This window comes from Rhynchophorus ferrugineus, unplaced genomic scaffold, assembly GCF_030347505.1.
Source record: "Rhynchophorus ferrugineus isolate W39M unplaced genomic scaffold, kcgeb_rfMv2 rfM4, whole genome shotgun sequence".
Taxonomy (NCBI): Eukaryota; Metazoa; Arthropoda; class Insecta; order Coleoptera; family Curculionidae; genus Rhynchophorus; species Rhynchophorus ferrugineus.
In genome coordinates, this window is record NW_027472583.1 from 47094908 (window position 1) to 47114134 (window position 19227).

The window sequence follows — 19227 nt, forward strand, 5'->3', positions numbered from 1 at the left end:
CGATAAGGTTTGGCATGAAGGCCTTGTTCATAAACTACAGAAAATGTTACCAAAACAACACACCGAACTACTAAAATCATACATTACAGCCAGAATGTTTAAAGTTAAACAAGAAAAAGCTTACTCTACAATAAAAGAAGTTAAAGCAGGTGTACCAAAAGGAAGTGTCCTGGGGCCAATGCTTTATCTACTCTACACTTCTGGTATACCATAAATGAAGAATATTACGATAGCTATATTTGCTGATGATACTACGATTTTAGCTGTCGAAGACAATAGTGAAGAAGCTACTCGAAGATTACAACAGGCAAGTGACAATATGAATAATTGGATATAAGCTTGGAAAATAAAAATTACCGAAAGTAAACTATGCATGTGCAGTTCATCTACAATCAGACCGTACAAGCACCATACATCATTCCATATAGCAACAACGCTAAATATTTCGGAATGAATCTTGACGCAAAACTACGCTGGAAGGAACATATAAAGAAGAAAAGAAAAGAACTGGAATTGAAATATTGGAAAATGTATTGGCTATTTGGAAGAAAATCACAACAAACAAACAAAGTCCTGAGAACTATTGTGGGCGCACCCAAATTCTACAGGATTGACTACCTACATCGAGACCTTCAGATACTCACAGTCAGTCAAGAAATCAAGAAAATTGAAAGGGGGCATGAGGAAATACTATATTCTCATGAGAATATTGAAGTATTGCAGCTTTTGGATACCACCAGAACAGGACACAGACTCAAAAGAATCAAACCATCTGATTTTGTGTAGTGTTGTGTAGCGAGGTGCATATAATAAAAAATACAGCAGTGACATGTATAAACATTATTTCACCAGAGACTGAGATAGGGCCGATGGGTCCTCCTAGTTATATAAATAGATTTAATTTATCATAAAGACAAATTGTAGGTTAGCCGGAAACGACTAGTAACAATGTAATAATTAAATAATAAAAAAGTGGATCCTCCGATTATCAATAACTAATAAAATACCCAAAAGTTAATAAAATGCAATCTCTTTAATTGAAATTATATTATGTGTAATCATATGCACTGTAGAGATTTAATTACATTATTTCAAGTTATATTAAAACCAAATGTTACAGTGTTAAAGTTACTTAATTTTGCTTTATCTAATCAAAATTAGTTACCCGTTCGTAATTTAGTGGTAGGAAAACTGAATAAATGTTGCATACTGTAAATCGTTTTGTTATTATATTATCAACAAACAGCACTGAGTCACCCACTAAAAATCACCAAAACTAAATTACTTCGACGTGTTTCATTGTCTGATTTGGTGTATACCCTCGACGTAAATATGCGGGAAAGCATATCATGAGATCATCGTACAAAATCACAATCTATCCAGATGGCGCCATATGTTTTTAAGATTTTTCTTTTTCACCACTCGCCCACGAGTAGACGGTGCAAATAAGCAAAGATTGACCTTTCAATTTGATATGCTACGTTTAAAATTGATTACTTTAATATCCTTAGCAATCGTCTTTTGACACGGCTATGACGAGTATGGCGTGGGCGTGATGTAGTACAGCTCGTACAGCAAATGTTTGACTCGGTAGGTTATCTCTAAAAATAAATTTAGTTATTGAAAATATAATTTAATCTAATGAAGTCAAATTGAGTTGAACCCTTTGCCTTATTAATAATCTATAAGGCTGTTCCTCAATAATTGTTCCACATTTTGAAAACCTGGTTTCATTTTGTTAGAAAAATATTAAGTGCTTAAATATATTTTAATCAGCCATAACTATTGGTGAAAATGTGAACCTAACCTAACTTTTAAATTCGATGGTTTTGAAATTTCTTTATACAAAATAACAGTTTGCTATAGTCTGTTCAAGTGTGGCGCACCAAGTCTGAGTTTTATTTCAGTTTTGGTTTGACATACAACAAAGTTCTAATCTAAATGAAATAAATGAACAAAAATGTTATAAAATATAATTTATTTTAACATTAGAGTCCATCTAAAAACTACAGTTAATTATACAGCCACAATAGTTCATAGGTTAGAGTTATAACCTCTTATCACTATTACTTTCAAGAATTTTGCATACCTCTGACAACCGGACGCCTTTGACAGGCTCATTCATTTACGTGTTCAAACTAACCACTCAGCATTGTATCTCTTTTTAACTCGAATAAAATTAGAAGGAAAATACTGTCTGATTCTAAAACGAATTTACAAATTGCGACAGGAAATACGTTAAACATCTTAATGACGTATGTATCAAAAAATTACTATATATATACTAATCATGGAACGCTCAAAAAAGCATTTTTGAGATTCATTACTTTTGTTGATTGATTTAAATATATCACCTGAAGTCCATTATGATGATTGCTGCTTCATTATATCCCAATTGTGGTTTTGGTTTCAATGATTTAAAGGTGATGATTTTGAGATCATTGATAAAGAACCGCTTGACGGCCCAAAACAGTTTGAAAACGATTCATTCTACGAAAACGCTATGCAAACTCTGAGAATTTTTAGATAGCTTAACAGTTGCAAAATTGCTACACTGTTTGCTAGACAAAAAGGGAGGAATTTTATGTGGCAGAAAAAATGAATTGAGGTATTAAAACTGAATTGTCTACCGACGTTAATTCAGCAAAATTAATGAGGTATTGTTAGAAAAAAGACCAGCAATAGCCAGTAACAGTTAGCCTCTTGCATGACAATGCTTGACCACATGTTGAAATAATTCTGAAAGAAACGGTAGCAGTTCGAATGTGAAGGTGCAGCTCCCGGGGCATTCACCATATATGGGATCTTCTGATTACCATTTGTTTAGATCAATGTAGATTGGCTTGGCTGGCACACTGGAAGAAGTGCGACTAAGATTATTTCGATGCGATGTTATCAGAAATATCGATGTTATCGCCATGTTATCAGAAAGATGGGAAGAAGTTGTAGAGTATTATTGGAATTTTTTTTCGAATAAATACCTTTTTAAAGTGAAAAAATTATCAGAACATGCAAAATATGATAAAAGCACCTTATATGATTTACCTTATTGAAAAATTCATTTAAAAAAAAATGATAAAGGACATTTGTTTGTATAACTAAAATTTTACAAATTTTCTATTAAGTTTATTTCAAATAAAAATATAGCCAACAACGAACTTACTTGGAAATATTATCCATGAATACAGTCGTGAAAGATACTTGCAGGCTTCAATTAATTGACTCACATTGTTAAACACTTTGAACTTTTAATCTACTAAGGCCGCATTGATCTAATGCTAGTTAAAAGGGACCAAGTTTGGTGAATATGCAGCGTGTGGGAACTTACCTTTACCTTTACTTTGTTCAGCTGCTATTTCTGGCGTTGCAGTCAACGTCTGAAATTTCCAGGAGTTCTTAATAATACTTTCTTATCATGTCCCATAAGATGTACAGCAGCCTTTGTATTGTCTTTGTCTTTGTACTGGCGTCGTACCCAATACATGGGAGGCTCAACAACTACAGTTTTGGGATCCTCGTAATAATCGTCAGCGGCAATTTCCCACAAAAATATTTTGAGAAAAAGCTGTGTTTGATAAAAACGTTCATAATTAAACAGTTCTTTTAGTTTGTCTCGTTTGGTATAACCAATTGGAAATAGCTATTTGAAAAACGCATAACTTAACCATAATATATTTTTGGGTTTACATTGAGCAGACCACTAAATATATTATATTAGTTTTGACTTATATTCACTGTGAAGGTACAACTACATTTTAGGTTTTTTACGGATTTTGTTTGAATACGATCCAATTCACTGAAGTTTCTATTATTTTTGAGGAAGTCAACAGTTTTCCACCACATATAACCACAATGCATTTTATGACTAATACCACATATGGAGTATGATTTTCCAATGATGTCTTTCTAAGAATTTTTTATTAGAAGTTGAGTCACATAATTTCCTCTAATATACATAAGTATTTACAATATGTAGTTAATGCAGTAAAATTGTTTATTGTACTATTATTGTATTATTTGCTATTAAAATTAATTTTCAACTGTTTTGACTCGACAAACAAGTGTCCAAAATTTATATTGTTATAGTATATCAGTCATAAACAAATAAAACCTAATTATTATTATTGCTTTAAAAAAATATATATACGATTAATATAGAACTGAATAATTTTATGTGTTTAAGTTATACAGCTCCAGTAACAGTCATTAAGAAGCAGACACTGTTCCCAAATATGTGTGGACTAAATAGAAGAAGGAAGAGAAAATCAAGAATAGATTGTAGGAATAACTAATGATCTTTATTTATATCAATCTTCAATTTTGTGCTATATTTGTGTTTGTGCTATAATTATGTGCTAATAATATATACATTATTATCTAGCAATTGGAAGTAGAAAAAATGTATAAATGAAGAAAATTTTCATTTATATTTCAATTTAATTTAATATAATACAATTCTCATTTATTGAAAATTGGGTCATATTGTTTTGATGTTTCTCTCCAAACATCTTTAGAATTTATTTTTGGAATGCTTTTAAGTTTTCTCGCATGGTGCAAGGATAATTCTCACACAGAATGGCTTTCTTGGTGCTCTGAGTGTTGTCTTTTATACACAGAAAGTTTAGAAAGTTTCTTATGCTCGTTATTTTAATAACGGAAATTATGACGTATTTTTTAAAATTTATTCAACTTTAAACAAATTAATATATCAAAATTTCAATAGCTTTACAATAAGAGGAGAGGTAAAGTTTCAGTACACATATACTCACAGCCACCATATGTATAACATTATCTTGTCTCAATTAATGTTTTGCTGAAGATATAATAGACCTATTTCACTGCTAACTTTATATCATATTTTTTGTATGTAGAGTTCTCATAATATATGACCTTATCATAGCTATTGCAAATCTAATAAGGCAATCCTTTCTTTTACCTTCTCAAACATCATTTTTTTACTTTTAATTACATGAGATTTTGTATAAAAGCTGTGAAATACACCGGTGAGTAACGAATAATCAGAAGCCAGTTCTGATTGGGGTCTTAAGCTATAAATTATAAGATACATATTTTTTAGGAATTGTCTATTTGCTTGACCTCTGTATCAATACTACTGAATTTAAAGGGTTAAAATGTTTAGAAAATGGCTATTTTAATCGAATGAATAAAAATTAATTAGCAAACACACAACAAATTAACAATTATTACTAATTGGTCAATTGAAAAGTTCCCGGCCTACCATAGTAAAATAATTTTTTTTGGAAAATTTAGTTTTGTTTTAATCAACATAATTCCCTTTGGACTTGCTTACGCTTAATGATCTTCAAACACTGCTCCGAATCATCAACTAGTCGTTGTTTTTGGTCAAAAGTGAGCTCACGCGGCACCCATTTTGCACAGAGCTTTCTCATACCCAAATATTCGTAAATGATATGATGTATATATTCAGTTGATATCTTTAGAGTGTCTGCTATTTAATTCAATTTCAATTTACGGTCATTAAAAATCATTTTGTGGATTTTTTAATGTTTTCGTCGGTAACAACCTCTTTTGGGCGTCCACTGCGTTCACCGTCTTCGGTGCTTATTTCACCACGTTTAAACTTTGCATACCAATCCTTGATGGTTGATTTTCCTGGGGCAGTGTCCGGAAACTCGGCATCAAGCCAAGTTTTTGCTTCAGCTGTATTTTTTCCCTTCCAAAAGCAATATTTCATCAACACGCGAAATTCCTTTTAATCCATTTTTTTCACAATAAAAAAAGTTGCTTCACTCAAATTGCTATAATTCACAAACTAATGATCCGACAGCTGTCAAATGTATACACGCATCTTTTGAGGGTTAGGGCTAACTAAAATCATATGGATTTAATTCTAGTAGGGCCATCGATGTGTTAGGCCGGGGACTTTTCAATTGACCTGTTGGACATTTTAGACATTACTAAATAAAATTCTATGGATGAAATAAATATAATCTGTAAATATTTGTTCATATTTACTTTGTGTCCTCAATTTAATAGGATCTATTAGAGTTCTGTCTTCTTGTTTTCTTATACTAAAAGCAAACTTTGAGCATTTCCCTGTTTTGTTTTTAACGTTTTATCCAAAAGTATATATCGCACCTTATTATCTTCAAAAAGCTTTATGATTTCTCAAACATACTAGCTGAAGGATGTATATTCCTGAATTCAGGAGCTCTAATAGACCCAAAAAAAATTCAAACTATCTTAGTTAAGTAGTCTTAAGCCAATATTTTTATTCCGATAATTACACAACCTTTTTCTTTGCGACGAGGGGGTTTCAAGGCAGTTATTAAATTTTTAACTGATGGCACTTTAACAAATGTGTTCTTACTTGGGTAATACGCACTATTCAAGTCCTGAATAGGTTTGCACCAAAACTTTAGTGTATTGAACATCGGACAATCCTCTTTTAAAAAAAGTTAAATCTCTATTTCACTGAGGTCTAGTCTCGGTACCTGAACCCCCATTATCTGGTACATTCGACAAAAGCCGATGAGACACACTTTTTGCTAGACACGTGTTTTCTGCTTGATCGGTGCCTTCCTTATCTCGACCTAGCTTCACCAGGCATTCGACGCAATGCGATATTTTATATTATCTCCTCATAATTCTTTTCTCAAGTCATAAATATTACAGAAACAGTCACGGTTCAAGTAAAAAAACAGAAAAATTTTCGTTAACCAAAAATTAGACAATTTGCTTAAATATAAATAAATGTAATTGCGTCGCAACGTAGTGGTAAACCCCTCTATAAGTAATTTCTATAGAGATTAAATGACAGACTCTTGTTCCATTGGTAACTTATATTATGCGCATAACATCCTGAACAGACATTTTAAACACTTATTGTATCTTTTATGTAGAAAATATTTCGTACAACTAGTAACTCGTCACAATTTATTAATCTATTTATTTTTGTTGCAGGCATATCAAAGCAATTAGAAAATGTAATCAAGAAAGACAACTTCGTAATTACATTGAAGCATATCAAGCCGAAGAAGCGATCCCACGGTATTGATAGTTTATTCACAGTTGATTTTCCTGGAGCTGAGAATAAATTCTCGCTGTTGCTGGATAAGAAACACAAAAAGAGTAAGTCATATTTTTCTTTTTTTCTTTAAATATTAATTTATTGATGTATATATTTGTCCGGTCAGTTATCGTCGAAACCATGGAGGACAGTCGAATTCGCGAACAATCATTCATCGTGGATGCCCTACAAGAGGATAACAAAATCATTAAAACGTTGATGTTATCAGTCAACCAGTCGCAGCCTGGCGCTCACGCTAACCTATACATTGATTGCGTTTCCTACGGCATGGTAGCCACTCCAAAATCGATGAGGGAGATGTATGAGGAAATGAAAAACCCTAGACTCGAAGTGGTAAGTCTATCGAAATCATCATTAATTGGTTTAATAACACCTTAATCCACACTTCAGTTCCACGAGAAGAAACACTACATGGAAGTGGAAGGGCACAGGGATTTCAAAGCCGTACTTAGTAAGAATGAATGTCCCCTTCCGGTCGAAAAATATGTTGATGATATTCCTATTGAACAATCTTATAATCATTTAAAAGACGATCACAGTTTTCAATCACAGCAACCATATGGACCTTCCACTATCGATTACAGGGGCGATATACCAATGGTTACAACTCTAGATGACGGTAAGACTTTGAAAGACTTTTGTTATTTAAGTTTCTTCACTTAATCGACAGTGTTGGATAAATATTTAGAAATTATTATTGACACCTTTGAAAAATTTACTTATTATATATTCTTATTTTGTTATTAGAAAGTTATTTTTTATCTTTATTAAATTGTTCTTGTGATTAAAATTGTTATTAAGCCTCCAAAGTTAAACATTATCCTATAAACTCCAATATAAACCGTTAAGTGTCATCAGTCGAAGCATCGGGCTATAACTCAATAACTGGAAAATTGGTGAAAAATCCACTAAGAAAAGCGATAATAAAACTCACCACCTTGATGATTCAGATTTCCTATTAAAACGAATTTTGAATGTTTGGAAAATGGCTGAATTAACAGGTTGATTGAAAAGTCCCCGGCCTGACACATAGATGGCGCTACTAGAATTACATCGATATGTTTTTTTAGTTAGCCCTAACCCTCACAAGTTGCGTTATAAATTTGACAGCTGTCGGATTATTAGTTTGTGAATTATAGCATTTTGGGTGAAGCAACTTTTATTATTCCGAAAAAATGGATTAAAAAGAATTTTGCGTGTTGATAAAATATTGCTTTTTTAAGGGAAAACATACAATTGAAGCAAAAACTTGGCTTGATGCCGAGTTTCGGGACACTGCTCCAGAAATATCAGCTATCAGGGATTGGTATGCTTAGTTTAGACGTGGTGAAATGAGCACCGAAGACGGTAAACGCAATGGACGCCCTAAAGAGGTTGTTACCGACGAAAAGATTGAAATTGAATAAAATAACAGACACGCCAAAGATATAAACTGAACGTGTACATCATATCATTCACGAATATTTGGATATGAGAAAGCTCTGTGCAAGTGGGTACCGTACGAGCTCACTTTTGACCAAAGATAACGACGGATGATTGGGAGTAGTGTTTGAAGTTGATCAATCGTAATAAACCCGAGTTTTTGCGTCGATATGTGACAATGGATGAAACATGGTTCCATCATTTCACTCCGACAAATCCAATTGACAGTCATCCGAGTGGACTGCACACGATGAACACGTTCCAAAACGTGGGAAAATGCAACAGTCGGCTGGTAAGGTTATGGCGTCTGTATTTTGGGATGCGCATGGAATAATGTTCATTGACTACCTTGAAAAATGAAGGACCATCAACAGCGACTATTACATTGCGTTATTGGACCGTTTGAAGGACGAACACGCCCAAAAACGGCCGTATTTGAAGAAAAAGAAAGTGCTGCTTCACCAAAACAATGCACCATTTTAAAAATCCATGAATTGGGCTCTATTCTTCATCCACCGTATTCTCCAGATCTGGCCTTCAGCGACTATTTCCTGTTCTTAGCGTCCATTAGCACCTATCATTTATAATCAAAATATGAAATATACAAGAATAAACAAACTATAAACAATCCTTAACCTTACAAAACAGAGCTCCTACCAACATCAGGATCAAATCCAAAATGGCTGTTATTGTATGTTAGTTTCAACCTCTCGATTGCTCGTAAATGGCAACGCCGCATAATCAGTTATGGTTAGAATACAGTTATGGCTCCAGAAGTAGCCGCAATTGAATACACAGCAACTAACTTTCTGTTGTATATTCTTTAAAATTAATTTATAGCCCTGATATTTATTAAAAATCTATTTGTTTTGGGAATATGGAAGTTTTATATATTATATATAGTATAAATCGCTTCTAATACGGGGGTTTATTTGTTTGTAGTTGGTTTGATCACTGCCATCAATCAGCTTATAAAAGTGGTCAATATGGAAGTGCAAAAGTGTCAAGGACAAGCCGAAGCCTTCGACAAGTTACGTCGTGTGATCGAAGAATGCGAACTCTGCAAACCTCGTCAGGATGTCATGCTACCTAGTTGTGCTACGCATCCTCCAAACTGCGCTCCCAACGTCCAGTGTTATGATACCTCCGCTGGACCTAGATGCGGTCCATGCCCGAGCGGTTATGTCGGAAATGGTAAACACCTCCAGGAATATATTTATACAAAAGTTATTAATACTATTGTTCGAATCGCAATATAGGTTACGAATGTCGACCCGAAAGGACCTGCGCAGATAGACCATGCTACGATGGAGTAGAATGCCGAGATACCAGTGACGGTTACCGATGCGGACCATGTCCCAGAGGATACGAAGGAGACGGAGTAACCTGTCGCTCCAGGAATCCCTGCGACTACAGTCCTTGCTTACCAGGTACTAGAGATAGTTTCGATAGATATCATTATTAAATCATCATTATTGATTAAGTTCTGTTTGATTTCTATGCAAATGCTTCTCATTTCAACTTGTATAGTTTATATTGAAAGAAAAAAATAAGTTTGAAAATTACTAATATGAATAAAGAAAAGTAACAATGGGGGAAAATTCTTTTATTGTGTTATTCGATTGTACTTCTTTGGTAATAGTGATCTCTTAATAGTTACACAAAAGAGTTTCTGATGACATTTCTGATGAAAACTAATGTTGAGTATGCAGCAAAAGTGATATTTCGTTTTCTTTACGCACATTTAACCTTTCCTTCTCTGTTTAGGACTTTCAATTATTAGTTTTTGAAGAGAATCGTTTTCGTGAGTGGTATTACTGCAAGACAAGTTTGTAGAATTCTAACTTCTTCTTCTATTCTCATTCTAGATTTTTCTTTCTGATTTCTATAAATTTGATTGTTTTTGTTGATTGTTTGAACAAAAATCAGTTATTTGCGTAATTATGAGCAGCCATGTTGATGCTTTTGATCTTTTCTTTTTCATTTAACCCAATAACCCTTTTACATGATAATCTCCTTCGATTTTTGTTTCCTTAAAGTCAACGAATATGTGTGAACTTTCGTTTGTTATATTTTAATCCAGCATTTCGAGATATCAAGGTACAATTTCTGATGCTGATTCGGTATAATTAAAATTATACTTTTTAATTATTAGTACCGATTTCTTCTGAGACACAAATACTACTAATTATTCATGAAAATTATAGATTTAACATTTACAACAAAGTACAAATAATGAATATCAAAGCATAGAGTATTAGAAGCAAAAACTTTAATTCTTAACATATTTTTCATTTGTATTATACTCGAAAAATGTAGCGTAGAGAATTTTCCCTTTTATCTTAAGTGCATGATTTTTTTTGCTTTTTTAAAAGTTAAACACTTGTAACTTGTTCCTGATCCTGTGTTCTATGGTATTTTAATTTTCCTACAATTTGTACTTATATTTTTTTGTAAATTTCTTGATTAATTTATCGTAATATACTGGTTCTTGCACTAAAGTGATTTTGTTTTATTTTGGGACAGGTTGTGTACCAATTTGGAGAAACCGTAGCCCAGGCATTGAAGGGAGAAGGTTTATCCAGAAAATGGGTACCTTAGGATGCAGAATTTGAATTTGTTTTTAATTTATTTTATTTATGTTGCACCCTTTCAAACGCCTATTTCTGTTGCCGTTTTCTTCCATCCTTGTCGTTATTTAGCTGAAATCAACTGGAAATGGGCGTCGTTAAATGCACCGTCTGATATTCGATGAAATATCTGACATAAATTGTATATACTAATCATTGATTGACTAACTCATTTTGTTCATAATGCACCAATAACAAATCTGGTATTTATTGCTTGATATTTAACGCTTTTATCAGTCTAGAATAACAATAAAAACCAGATACTTAGCAATAAGTACTAGCAATATGCACTTAACTAAAGATATCTTAATAAATATTTAATAAAGCTTGTAGTTTTTTCAATATAGAGTAGAAGCATATCCTTTTTAAGTTCATCATTAATGCTGGAACCACTCTTTAATTTGCTCATTGCCTGAGTTAACTTTAATTTCTCATTTATTTAATGAAAAATATTGTACATAAAAGTATTTATATTCAATATATAAAATAGATATAATAAGCATATGACTTCATCATCATCATCATCATCATCAATCCATCCACCGGAAATCGAGCAGAGTTTTTACTTCAATCACTACGCTGCAGTTGTCGTCTTACGTCTTACACTCTTAAGCAATGAATTTGAGATACCTCAAGTTTATAGATGTCAGACTGGCAAGATAACTACTCGAAAGAGGCGTATTTTAGTCTTGAATGTAATATTTCTCCTCTCACACACGCACCATCTTCTCCATCACAATCAACTCCTGCAGTTTGGTCGATTCAGCTTATATCTTTAGCGGTATATGCCACTTATGTTACTGATCCCAAATAATTAATATCCTGCATTTGGTCTTATTGTACCCCTTTTAGATTTACAATAGCAGGCGATCTGTTAGTTGTTAGTACTTTGGTCCTTTATGTATTGATTCTTAAATCAGATGGCTCTGCAATGCGAACTATATCATGAAGAGAGCTATTATTAGAAAACATCACATCGATCAAAACATTCGTAGCATCATAATGAATGCCATGTCTGTTTTTAAAAACTTTTTGCATACTTGCATTCACTATTAAGTTGAAAGGCAGTGGAGAGAAAAGAACCATCACAAGAAGATGGTTGAAAGAGTTTAATAATTTTTAGAGAAATATGTTTCCAAGCTTCCAAATAAAATTCCAAACGTATTTAAAGTATATAGTCGAAAGCACAGCAACGATAGAAACGACAGTCGCACCCGTTTCACATCTAAAACGTTCCTCTATAATCAGTGAGGATCAGAGTGAGAAATTCTTATCAACACAATCAGGAATCAGTCTCAATCCCACCAACTCTTCTCGGTTTCTTTCGAGCCTCTTTGAGGTCTTATATGTATGATCTTCATAAGCACCTTCCCAATTGATGAGAGACTTATACTTTGATAGTTTTTAGAATTAGACGATGATTTCTACCTTATTACGTTTCAAAATTAGTTTATGTAAAAAATAGACAACAATTAAATCAATTTTGGAAATTGTTTTCTATTCTCTTGTATCATTTGAAAGATAATTTGATCTTATTTACTTACGTTTATTTCAGGCGTGTGGTATTTATATAAGTGAAAACAAGTATGTGGAGGAATTTTTAAATTCGGGAGGTTTGTGTGGCCTGCTTCCTTGTTCAGTAAATACATTTTCCTGATCAAGTTTTCTCTTAGTTTCTTCAATTATCATATGTGTAGTTTCTATGAGTTCATAATTACTCATTAAATTAAATGTATATTCTGCACCATAGATATCATTACCAGATTTATTAACGGAAATCTAAAATATTTTATCTAGGCTGTGCTGCACAGCTATGTAGAGGCTTTTCGTTGTTCTCATTTTGAATTTTTCACTTAATCCAAATTCTAATCTGTTCGATTTATCACATATTTCTGTGCATAAGTGTTTTATTAGAGTCAAAGGGTGACTTTTGTCTGCTGTTTTCAATCCTACGGATTAAAGATTTCTTAATTTTCTAATTTTTAATTTTATGAATAATTTATAAGAAAACTTTACTTAAAATTCTGGATACATAAAAATTGAGATATGTTTTATTTGTGTTATCAAAGTCCTTAATTACTTATTAAAATGAATATATATTCTGTACAATGAAATTAAAAACACCAACTCTTACATCTCCACTTATAAAATCTTCATTCAGTGCAGAATCAGTTTTAGAAATGACACGCTAATAAACTTGTCCGTGTCTTCCATTGGAAGCATGATTCTACAAGGTAAATAACCACAACAAAATGTTATTAGTTCTTAATTTTCAGTTCACTTGCTTTGCATCTCTTTTCAATCCATAATTAGTCCATCTAGTTCCATTGCTACTAGCAAAAATTTGTATACTTCCTTCAAATCAATGTTCAGCTCATACCCCTCTGACAAAATTTTAAGTAGGAAAAATGAAACAATTTAAACGTGATTTTATTGTTTCTTTGATTGTATGATAACCATTTTTCTTTTCTTTCGAAGTTACATCTTACTTTTACTTAGTCTATAATATCGACTATTTTTTATAAAAATATCTAGGACTAGTACAAGGGACCACAATTAAGTATTTCTCCTTGATATGAAAATTTAATCAATCTATCGATTCTTTCTGGCCCTCTTATTCATTTTCTGCTGTTTTCCTCATCAGAGGCATGAAAGTATGTCACCTACCTTATTATCAAGTTACTTTCTTAAAACATTACTAAAAATAGTTGTGTACTTAAACTATTCAACTGTAAATCTCTAATAAAATGTCCTATAATTTTAAAAACACATCGAAATCGGATGCCTACAAGTTGTATAAAAACTTTGCCGGAACTCTCAACATTCTAACAATTTTTACAAATAAACAAATTCTGCATCTAATGCTTCCTGATAAAGATTGTTTGCTCTAATTCCCAACAACGGTGATTCCTGTATTGAAAACATTAATCATCAGCAAGGGCCAGCGTGCATGAATTTAATTATTATATTTTTGTTAATGTGCTAATAATGTCATATTTACCGAATATTTAAATTTTCAATATCAATATTATCAAGTATTTTAGGAATACAGATCTTGGGTCTTTTAAATTAACATACATCGGATAGTTACTGGGCTATATCAGAAAAAATTTTTGACAATCTTCAAAATAATTATTAAATGCTAGCTAATACTTAATGTATAGGTTTTCATTTTTGATGTTGGATATAATTTTAACCAGTGCGGGTTTGCCAAAAGTAGTCTGGTTGTTGTTGGGTGTTCATCGATTCCATATATGTGTCCAGATCTTTACCAGTCCAGTCTTTGTATTCAGTTTCTAACTGATATTTAGACTGTTAGGGTATTGAACATATAGAAAATTTTTGAAAAACCGTATTAGCCAGATCTTGAACCATAAAGATAATTGAACGATAAGGAAATGTAAACCCTGATGGTGATATAGATAAATTAAATAGAGAACCCTAATAGAGACATTAGGAGAATCAAAGGCTCTTAACCTAGTAAGAAGGGTTGTTTATATAATAATTTCTCATAAACCACGCCATTTGTTAATAGTAAGAAAGCTGTATCAGAGCTGGAATATCCTAATAATTAATAATTGAGCATTATCTAATCTCACGCCAAGTTTTGAATGGTCAAGTGGTTAAAAACAATTTGAAAATAATTGTGTCTTGTTTCACTAAATGCACTCAGTAGTAAAATAAAAATTACTTAATATAATTTTATCTCTTTAAGGTGTTGTACGAGAAGAGCTTGATTGTCATGATATCTTACCATCATGATAAAGTTATTACAAATTTTCAGAATAAAAAATCAGAATTCATATTTTTCATATCAACTTTGTTAAAAAATATCTACTACTTTTTATTTTCTCAAACATATCAGGGGTTCATTAACGTTAAATCCATTAGATATCAAATATTTTCATATATTTACCCAATTGCGCGTCTATAATAGGTCGTGCTAAGAATTCAGTGATTCGAAGTAAAGAGAAGAATAAACTTAAATTAATTTACAATACTTAATGAATAAATGAATAAAATTAATTAGGCTGATAATGAAGATTCACTCATGGAGATGTGAACCCTAGTGAACTGCTATGAATGGGAAATAAATAAAAAATTTAAAGATTTTGGAGTAAAAAGCTTTATTACTTTTCTCAGTATCACAGTATCCACCGTCATTATCTTGATCGTATGTTCTTGTTCTCATGTGTTTCTATTTAATTCATATAAAAGATACGGCTGCAAGTCGTAAATTTTATGGAACTTATGATAAACAATTTATTTTGATAAAAATATGTAAACATTGGTCTTGGCCTTCTAGACGTGTAATTTTGATAATGTTCGAGTTTCTAAGATGAGGTTTTGGATACTCAATCAGATGCCTATCTAGATAGTCAAGAATTTGCTATTAAAATTTGATGAAAAATGTAAGAAAAAGTAGTGACTGAGAATACTGTGATACTGATAAGAACAAGAATATAAGCATAAAGATCATACAATATCAGTTTCAACAAAATTAAAATAATAATACTCAGCAATTGATTTTTAAATAAATAATACTTTTACAGGTAAGTCTATTTATTTATAGTCGATCTATGCTTCACTTACATACATGCTTGCTTCATATACTTTGAGATTTAAATCATTCTTTTCACTATCGGATCTAATTCATTCCAATTACCACGATAATTATTATTCTGAAGGAAACTGATTTATCTCAAATTATATAGAGTGTTTGAGATCCGAAATCAAATGTTCGTTTTGCTCTAGGATCCCATTGTTCCCCGATAAGTGAACCTCCTTATTACTATTGTTCTGGTTGTCCAGAAGGATTTACTGGAAATGGATCGAATTGTTATGATATAGATGAAGTAGGTGCTAATTTTATCTAGTTTTTTTTAATAAACACAAATTGTCTCTTCTTCTTTTTAGTGTGATTTAGTTCAGCCATGCGATCCCAATGTGGAGTGTACCAATTTATCTCCGGGTTATAGATGCGGATCATGCCCTCCCGGGTTTAGAGGAAGCAGTGGTAGTCAGGGAGTGGGGATTGAGGAGGCATCTAGAAATCGGCAACAGTGTGTCGATATTGACGAGTGTCAAGAGATGAGAGTTTGTGTAGAACATTCTCGATGTATGAATACGCAGGTAAGATAAATGTTTTTAAAATAATAAATAGCTTAGAAGGTTTTAATATACCACAAATTTAATAAGAACCAATTTAAGTAAGCAAACTTACCTTTTTAACATTTTTTTTTCGAAATTTGTTCAATTTCTCTTGATAGGTGATTTATAATCTTATAATTAAATGAAAATCTAGGTTTTGAGCTGGAATATACGGCTAAAGGTATAGTTTTTTATGAGATTACGCATATATTGTTTAAAAATTCTGCTCTTATTGACATAAGCTTGGCTAATTGTTAGAATTATATTCGTATCTCATTGAAGAAAAGAACCTTACTTTTTTAAGTTTATGTTATTCGTGAAGCTATAGATTAAAATAAAATTATTTGTCAAATTATTTGATGATTGTTGAGTTTACTTATATGTTTAAGGCACTTTAAAGTAATACTTAAAGACTTAAAAAAATGTGAAGACATTTCAAACGCATTCGGCATTTTGGGATTTCGAATTATCATTAACTATGGCATCCAGGTAGTATAAACAGAGTTGTATATCGGTCCTACACAAGGAAGGTTCTCAAAATTCTTTATTTGTTGGTATTCGCGAAAATATTGCTACTTCGAAGAAGATGGCGGAAGAGGATAATCGAATTACCCATGCCATGATAGCATAAAATGGCTATTAAAAGTTATAATGTTCGATGATACATTTGCTTCTATTGAAGGAAACTCTTGAAAAATTGGGATCCTATTCCAGTAACTTACTGGAATACTCAAAGTATGGTACAATAGTATATTTGTGAAAAAATCGATACACAAAATGTGTGAAAATTAATAAGTAAAGTATATGTGTTAAAGTAAAATTTAATATTACTATCTACACTGTTGTCGTTCAAGCAGCCACCACATTTTCGAGAAACCTAATGCAAAATTCTGCTTGTTCTTTTAACATGCTGTCTCCACTTCAGCTGGACGTCCAGTGTCATGTCCAAATATTTAGCAGTGTTCGTATGCGGAATTAGTCTAAAATCAATTATCACTGATAGATAGCTTATTATTTTTTATCTGAAATCCACAGGTGTAGACTTTGTAGCATTCAATTCATTGTTGTCTCAATACTGTTGTAGCGAGTAGTGTAGTATTCATAAGCAAATGTGTATGTTGTTTACAATTAGGGAAATCACTAGTATAGTGTAAATACAACACTGGTTCAAGGACACTACTTTGTGGACACTTTCATATTTTATATTATATCTTATTCTGGAATAACGATTGCAAATATAGAATTTGATGATCTGGCTCATCTGGTTAGGTAATCTATTTGCCAATTTGTATTCGAAGCCCTCATGCCATACTTTATCAAAAGCTTGGGTTACGTATAGAAATATGCCTGAACAAATTCCCTTTTTTTTCAAAAGTTTTCTTAAACTTATAATATCCTTAACACGACATACCTGATTAATTGAAACTTCCTTTCTAATATCAAACTGATAAACCGGATTGAGTTGATTTTCTTCAATAAATTAGTTTGAGGCTTTTCAAGAATAGCGTTTCAAATAATTTAGATGTGATTGGTATCAGTGATATAATAGGTCAATTCAATAGTCCCTGGCCTACCATAGTAAAACACATTTTTCGCAGCACATCAACGAAAAAACTCGGGTTTATTACGCTTGATTATCTTCAAACACTGGTCCGAATCATCAACTCGTCGTTGTTTTTGGTCAAAGGTGAGCTCGCGCGGCACCCACTTTGCACGGAGCACGGATACCGATTTGGGTACGAATCTCATACCCAAATATTCGTGAATGATATGATGAACACGTTCAGTTGATATCTTTAGAGTGTCTGCTAGAGTGTCTGCTACTTCATTCTATTTCAAATTACTGCCATTCAAAATCATTTTGTGGCTTTTTTAAATGTTTTCTTCGGTAACAACCTCTTTTGGACGTTCACTGGGTTCACCGTCTTCGGTGCTCATTTTACCACGTCTAAACTTATCATACCAATCCTTGATGGTTGATTTTCTTGGGGCAGTGTCCGAAAACTCGGCATCAAGCCAAGTGTTAGCTTCAACTGTATTTTTACCTTCAAAAAGGCAAAAATGATCCGACAGCTGTCAATTAGGGCTAATTAAAAAACATATGGTTGTAATTCTAGTAGCGCCAACTATGTTTCGGGCCGGGGACTTCTCAATTGACCTGTTATTATAGAGCTATTAATTTTGCTGATGATTTTCTTTGGAGTTATTATGTTTATAAGATTATCTTTATTTCTATTTAGGTTAAGTACAGTTTCACATCCGTGAGAGTGGTCCTTAGTGAAGCTAGAAAATATTTGTTAAGTACTTATAGGAAAATAATTCCAACTAATCGCTATCGATTTTTGCACACTCTCTATTTACTTTATGATTCGTCGAGTTCCGTTAGTTTTAATTTTTCAAATGTATTCCAAAGACAATGCATTTCATTTTTCGCCATTCGAATGTTCTACTTGAGTTTTTGATCCAATTTATTTATCAAAATTTTATCAGCTGATGCTCTGCTTTGCTACCATTTTTTTCCTACTTTAAGCTTTGTTGCGTAGACTTTCAAATTTTTCTCAGGTAGTTTACTTATGGTTGTTTGTTTTATAATTCCATGCTGCTTTTTGTAAAATTATCGTAAAAAATTCTGCTTGCATATAGAGTTTTTGAACTGTTCCTATAATATTTGATAAGATTCGGCACGACGGCTTGGTTCATAAGCTGCAGAAAATGTTACCTAAACAACACACTAAAGTATTAAAGTCTTATATCATAGAACATTTTGAGCTCAACAAGAGGAAGCCTACTCTACAGCAAAATAACCTATTGTGCTACAAGATTGTGTATTGGGGCCAGTTGTTTGCCTGTTTTATATATGTGATATAATAAATGGCAAATATCACAATCTTGCTGTCGCGGCAATAGCGAAGAAACAACCAGAAAAATTACCACAGGCTGGTGACGATATAA

The 19227-nt window shown here is 32.4% G+C and overlaps 1 protein-coding gene across 1 annotated transcript in view; it reads left to right on the forward strand.

The window, feature by feature from the left end:
• Positions 1–19227, forward strand: part of Tsp (Thrombospondin) — a 38515-nt gene that overhangs the window by 8585 nt on the left and 10703 nt on the right. The window contains exons 2-8 of the mRNA XM_076402134.1: positions 6946–7113; positions 7179–7405; positions 7463–7691; positions 9437–9688; positions 9754–9924; positions 15880–15980; positions 16042–16257. Of these exons, the coding sequence (XP_076258249.1) occupies positions 6946–7113; positions 7179–7405; positions 7463–7691; positions 9437–9688; positions 9754–9924; positions 15880–15980; positions 16042–16257 (1364 nt within the window). The remainder of the gene's footprint in view (positions 1–6945; positions 7114–7178; positions 7406–7462; positions 7692–9436; positions 9689–9753; positions 9925–15879; positions 15981–16041; positions 16258–19227) is intronic.